The sequence below is a fragment of the Otolemur garnettii genome, unplaced genomic scaffold (genome assembly GCF_000181295.1).
Source record: "Otolemur garnettii isolate 467f Iridium unplaced genomic scaffold, OtoGar3 scaffold00156, whole genome shotgun sequence".
Taxonomy (NCBI): domain Eukaryota; kingdom Metazoa; phylum Chordata; class Mammalia; order Primates; family Galagidae; genus Otolemur; species Otolemur garnettii.
In genome coordinates this window covers 3,774,167-3,780,083 of record NW_003852551.1, presented here as the reverse complement: position 1 = coordinate 3,780,083, position 5,917 = coordinate 3,774,167, and the positions used below count along the sequence as shown (strand labels likewise).

At 48.8% G+C, this 5,917-nt stretch overlaps 1 protein-coding gene across 3 annotated transcripts; it reads left to right on the top strand.

Annotated features, from left to right (window-relative positions):
- The first annotated feature begins 924 nt into the window (after positions 1-924).
- IFI6 (interferon alpha inducible protein 6) lies at positions 925-4,879 on the top strand. 3 transcript variants are annotated; one of them, XM_003799859.3, is made up of 5 exons: positions 925-1,001; positions 2,163-2,351; positions 2,720-2,809; positions 2,887-3,036; positions 4,421-4,879. In XM_003799859.3, the coding sequence occupies exons 2-5, from the start codon at positions 2,282-2,284 to the stop codon at positions 4,516-4,518; spliced, it is 408 nt and encodes a 135-aa protein (XP_003799907.1). In that variant the 5' UTR covers positions 925-1,001; positions 2,163-2,281; the 3' UTR covers positions 4,519-4,879. The 3 variants fall into 3 exon arrangements, with proteins under 3 accessions (XP_003799907.1, XP_023374894.1, XP_023374893.1); XM_023519126.1 differs by having other exon boundaries at positions 942-1,001; positions 2,174-2,351; XM_023519125.1 differs by having other exon boundaries at positions 943-1,001; positions 2,125-2,351.
- The last annotated feature ends 1,038 nt before the right edge of the window (positions 4,880-5,917 follow it).

Below are 5,917 nucleotides of genomic sequence, written 5' to 3'. Positions count from 1 at the left end.
TTAAAGAATGCTCGACCCTAGCCGAGCATTGTGGTGGGCTCCTGTATTACCAGCTACTCGGGAGGCTGAGACAAGAGACTCTCCTAAGCCCCGGAGTTGGAGGTTGCTGTGACGCCATGGCACTCTACTGAGGGTGATAAAGTGAGACTCTGTCTCTACAAAAAAGAAAAAAAGAATGCTCAACCCATTACTAGGGGCAGGAGATCCATTTTAAAGCCAAGAATGGTGACGATGGTGACATGAACATGGATTTCACTGGTCTTACCATATGTCCACCATCCAGAAGCAGCCAGCCTGAGAGAACAATGGAACAAATGACTTTATTTCCTAGTTTTTATGGGGTTTAGAAACAGTATATGGTATGTCACAAGACTATTGTGGGGGCAGCCCCTGTGGTTCAAGGAGTAGGACGCCGGCCCCATATACTGGGGGTGGCGGGTTCAAGACCAGCCCCCGCCAAAACTGAAAAAATAAATAAATAAATAAATAAATAAAAAAGCAACAAGACTATTGTGGGATTAGAAAGAGATCATGTACATATAGCACTTTGCATTGGCCCTGGCATGCAGCAAGTGCTTAATAAATGAGGTATTTATTATTAAATAAGGTATTGGTATTAATTGGATTGAATTGTGAAAACCCTCGGGGCCTGGAGGGGAGCTCATGGTCAGGCTTTGCTGAGCCCCGTGGGGCTATGGCTCCTGCTATGTGAAAAAGGCTTTCAATCCTCTTAGCTGTTCCGAAAGTCCACAGCTTGAATTACATGTTTCTGCCAGCAGGCAGCACACAGACGCTTCCACAGAGCAGAGAGAGAAAACAAAACTCAGCAGAGTGAAAGAAATGGAAACTCTGACAGGGATTGGCTGCCTGGGGCGAGATGGGAGGCATCCAAATGTGATTATAAAAAGCCAGCCTGCAGCCCGAGAGCTGTGTACTTGCTGGTGCTCCCATCTATCAGTGGGCTCCAGCAGGAAGATTGCTTCTTCTCTCTCTCCTCCAAGGTAAACCCAGGAGCTGTGAAGTGTGGGTATCAAGCTGTCACCCTCTGCTAGGCTGGCTGCCTGTGAGCTTCATGCTCCAAGAGCCAGGACGCCCATTCCTCAGGGAGGCAGCACCCTTGGGTTCTTTTTAGTGCCCTGGGCTGGGACTAGTCTAAAGGGATGGGTTGGGCTTTTAGGAAGATAGGATACAAAACTCCAAGAGGCATGAGACCCAGCTTATAGGTGCTGCACCAGTTCTCTGTGGCCTTAACTCTTGTGGCCTTAGTTACTTCCTCTGTAAGATGATGATTAAGCTACCTTACCTGCTCAGAGGACCAAATGATTTCTGAAATCCCTTTATTGTAGGATCTAATGTGACAGTGAGTTCACCTTTGCAGACAGATGAAGTGATCTGAAGAGGTTGTTGAAAGGGTGGGCTGGGGCATTGGTCAATTGCAGGTTTAAATTCTGATTTTGCCATTTCTTGGCTGGGTAGCCTTGGGAATATTACTTAATCTCTCTGAGTTTCAGTTTCCTTATCTGTAACACATGGTTGATAACAATGGTAACTTCTTCCTAGGTTTGCTATAGGTACCAATAGACTTTATATCATAAGTGCCAAGTGCTCAGGAGGGTTTTTGGTTTCTTTTTAATTTAAGAAAATAGCATTGATCTGGCAAAGATCACATTAGAGGTGGGTTTGGGGGCATACGTTTTTTCTCATTTTGCAGTATAAAGGAAGAAGCAGGGGTTTTGAATTCCAACAGTCTTGAATGTGTATCTAGGTTGTACAATTTGCTGGGTGACCTTCAGTCACCTCTGTTACCCCTTGTGACACTTTGAAATATGTTTGATCTTTGTTCCCCATTTTCGGGCGTACAACTCCTAAAATCCTTGGAATCTTCAAAGTGATAAGTGTCTTTTGAGTAATAAGTGTCTAAAGAGTTGAGTGATGACTGGCAGCCCTAGGCAGTTTCTGTATCCTTTGTAATATCCTTTACAATAAGCCAGTAAATGTAAGTAAAATGTTTCCCTGAGTTCTCTGAATGGCTGGAACAAATTAATCAAGGAGGGGATTGTGGGAACTCTAGTTTACAGCCAGTCAGAAGGACAGGTAGAACAACCTTGGGCTTTCGACTGGCAGTCTTGGGGACTAAGTCTTCAATCTGTGGGACTTGACAGTATAGTGTCAGAATTGAACTGGAGGACAGAGCTGCTCAGCTCCAAAAAAAACTCCCGGGACCATCTCCACCTCTGGCCCATCCTTGGGTCTAGCGACAAAGCCTGCAGGTGGCGCCACCATGCGGCAGAAAGTGGTATCGCTCTTCTTGTGCTACCTGCTACTCTTCACCTGCGTCGGGGTGGAAGCAGGTAAGGACCCTGGGGGGTGGAAGGAACGTGTGAAAAAGGAATAGTTTTGAGATCCTGCGTAGAGCTACAGAATGTCTGATGTGGAGACCCTGGCGTGCTTCTAAAGTAGAGGAGATGTGACAGTAGTCAGCGCAGGATTGCTATGGCCAGAGCCCGAAATTCAAATTCCTCTACTCTGTTCAATTCCTTCATTCTACCGAAATTTACTGAATGCCCACCTAGGGCTTGGCACCTAAGGAAAAGTCCCCTCCCATCTGTGAGCCTCTCTGAGATGGCTTGTCCCCACCTCTGGGAGCGATCTGGAGCACTAGAAACCGAATAGGGAAACCCATGCCCTCCTCCACTCCACTTTGTCCGCTCTCCCGCAGGGGAAAGCAGAGATTCAGAAAAGAAAAAGAGCTCAGAGGACAGTGACTCCGGGTTCTGGAGAGCCGTGACCTTCATGGCTGTCGGAGGAGGTGAGTCTGGAGGGCAGGGAGCTTGGGAGGTGGGGCATCTGTACCAGGCGCTTACTAACTGCGTCCTCTTCCTCCAGGGCTGGCCGTGGCGGGGCTGCCTGCCCTGGGCTTCACCGGGGCCGGCATCGCGGCCCATTCGGTGGCTGCGTCGCTGATGAGCTGGTCTGCCATCGCGAATGGGGGCGGCGTGCCCGCTGGGGGTCTGGTGGCCACCCTGCAGAGCCTCGGTGAGTGTAGTCCTCTGGTGGAGAGGCTCTTCACTGTTCAGAGCCCTTTTCACAGGCTAACTCAGCTCCGTGGAGTGAATATTCCTATTCAATTAATCATAACATATGGAGAAACCGAGGCACTGAGGAATTAAGTAATTTACTCAAGTTTTTCTACCTAGCGAGGAGTCCAACGAAAGTCAGGATTTGAACCCAGCCAGTGTGATGCCAGAAGCCTCATTTTGAGCCTCTAAGGCCAGGTGCCTCACTGATGGTTTGGCCAAATCACAAGTCTCAGTTCTCTCATCTGTAAATCAGGATGCTCATCCTCCACTTCACATTCTTCGAATCTGCTCAATCTTAGAGACCACAGTGGGCAAAAAATATGGGGGAGCAACCCAAGTCAATCTTGCACCACCCCTGGTCTTGACTTGCACTTTTTTTATTTTTTATTTTTTATTTTTTTTGTGAGACAGAGTGTCACTTTGGTGCCTTTGAGAGAGTGCTATGGCATCCTTCATCGCTCACAGCAACCTCAAACTCTTGGGCTCCAGTGATCCTCTTGCCTCCGTTTTTCATGTTTAATAGACAGGGGCTCTTGCTTTTGGTCAGACTACTCCCAAACGGCTGAGCTCAGGTGATCCTCCTGCCTCAGCTTCCCAGAGTGCGAGGATAACAAACGTGAGCCACTGCACCTGGCCAACTGACTTGCACTTTTTGAACACCGTGAATGGGATAGATACAGAACTCAGAGTAACTTTTCTAAAAAAAAGAAAAAATGATAACAATCACCTTCACTTCTTTCTTTTTTTCTTTCTTCTCCCCCCTACCAACCAGGCCTCCAGAATCTCAGAGAAAACCTACCCTGACAAACTTCCCCTCTGCCTTCCTGAATCTCCATCTTCTCTCAATTCTGAATGGCAGAAGCCCAAAGAACAGCCCAAAAGGAGAGAGCCCTTCTGGAAGGGGCAGGCCACCCCTGCAATGGGAGGTGAAGGGTGTGGGCCAAAAGGCTAGGGAAACCCATGCGCTATACGATGGCTGTCCTCTCACATGTCACAGGGCTGTGACAAAGACAAAATGACCCTTTGCTTATGAACCCCCAGCACACACACAGTGAGAGCTCCCCAAAGATGGCTGTTAACATTATTAATGATATCATGTTTTCATTGCAGACATGAAGTGAATTATTCCTACTTTTTTCATCTCTGAAACACATCTCTTATTTGGCATGACAAGTCACGATGGAAATAGAATTTACTTTTCAGAAGTCCCATCCCCTTTCAAGGGCCTCTGTTTCTCCATCTGGAAATGAGGGGGTTGGACTCCAACAATGGTTTCCAGACACTTGGATTCCCCGACTTGGGGCTTCAGTCCTAACAACCCGTCTGTACTTGCTTTACAGGGGCTGGAGGCAGCAGTGTCCTCATGGGAAAAATTGGTGCCCTTCTGGGCTACACTGCCCACAAGGTCACAGAAAGCACGAAAGAGGAGGAAGAATAGCCAGCAGCTGTCAGGAACTGTCTCCCTCCTTGCCCTCCCTTCCAGGGAGAATCTAACACTTCCTCTGTCACTCTTCCCCCAACGACCTAAATGGGAAAACAGACTACATTTCTCTCAGAAAACACTTTGTCCTTTAACCTTACAAAACCAAACTATGTATCCTAATCGTATGTACCCCCATATTAATCTGAAAAAAAGATAAAAGAAAACACTTTGTCCCCTTGCAAATCACCCTTTGCAATGAGAAGGCCAACAAGATCTGGCCCTGGCCTGCTCCATCCACACACCCCCACTCCCATTTTCCTGTCAAGCCAACCACAGCTCCTGGAATAAAACCAGTTGATTTTGCGTCTGGGCCTTAGCACATGCTGTTCTCTCTGCCTGGGATTCCTTCTGAAGCTTATCTGCCTGAAAGACTCTCTCTCATCCTTGCAAACCCAGCTCAGACATCCCCTCCTCTGGACGCATGCCCAGCACGGCCTCCTGCCACCTGTCACAGCAGGAATGGGCAGGCTCCATTTCTGGAGGTGCTTGAGGAGGGAGAGCTCAGTTTGTTCTCACTGACAGAAGCTTCTGGCTACTTCTCTGATTAGGCAGAGATGGAGAGGCTGTATCTCCATTCTCTCAGGAAGCACTCAAGTGATTACCTCACGTGGAGAATATAAGGCCAGACCCTTGCTCTAGGGAAAGGGGGTAACCTCACTTTTTGAGGGTTCACAAGGCCTCCTTTCCTCACAGGACTCTGGTGACAGGGCGAATGGTTTGCATACAGAGCCCATAGGCCTTCTGAATAGGAAGGGAACGATAACCCAAGCACATAGAAAGCTTTTAGTAAATGTCAGCTATGATTAAGGACTTGCATAGAACAAAGAGGAAATAGCCAAGTGACAACCGGGAATTAGATCATCCAATTTGGGAGTCAGGGTTTGCTCTCTGGGGCTCACAGACCACGTTCTTCCTTTCTTCCAAAAGTGAGAACCATGACTGAACGCCTGTAAGTCAGAATCCTGCCCAGGCAGAACTAAACGGCAGCACCGCAGAACGGCGCTTGGCCTCGTAACGCCGGTCCCCTGCTGTGCCCGCCGGCGGGCCGTCGCGCGCCCCCGCGCGCCTGCGGGTCCCTGCCGCGCGCTGTGGACCAAGGTCTGGCGCGGAGCGCCCCGAGTCTTGGGAAATTGCGAGCGGCTGAAAAGGCAGCCGCCCCCTCGCCCATCATGCAACGGACGTTGGTGGGAACCTGGTGCTAAACCATTCGTAGATGAACTGGTTCTGGGTTGGGGCTTGTACCTAGCAGAGAAACAACCTCGCTGCAATCTATGGAAAGTCAGCCCTGGATACAGGGTTTGTAAAAAAGAAAAGAAAGAAGGAAAGAAAGAAAAGGAGGGAGGGAGGGAGGGAG

Excerpts from the sequence above, each read along its gene's own strand:
- IFI6 (XM_003799859.3), top strand. The coding sequence starts at position 2,282 with ATGCGGCAGAAAGTGGTATCGCTCTTCTTGTGCTACCTGCTACTCTTC. Across the intron at positions 2,352-2,719 it reads CTGCGTCGGGGTGGAAGCAG|GGGAAAGCAGAGATTCAGAA; the intron begins GTAAGGACCCTG and ends GCTCTCCCGCAG. Across the intron at positions 2,810-2,886 it reads CTTCATGGCTGTCGGAGGAG|GGCTGGCCGTGGCGGGGCTG; the intron begins GTGAGTCTGGAG and ends CTCTTCCTCCAG.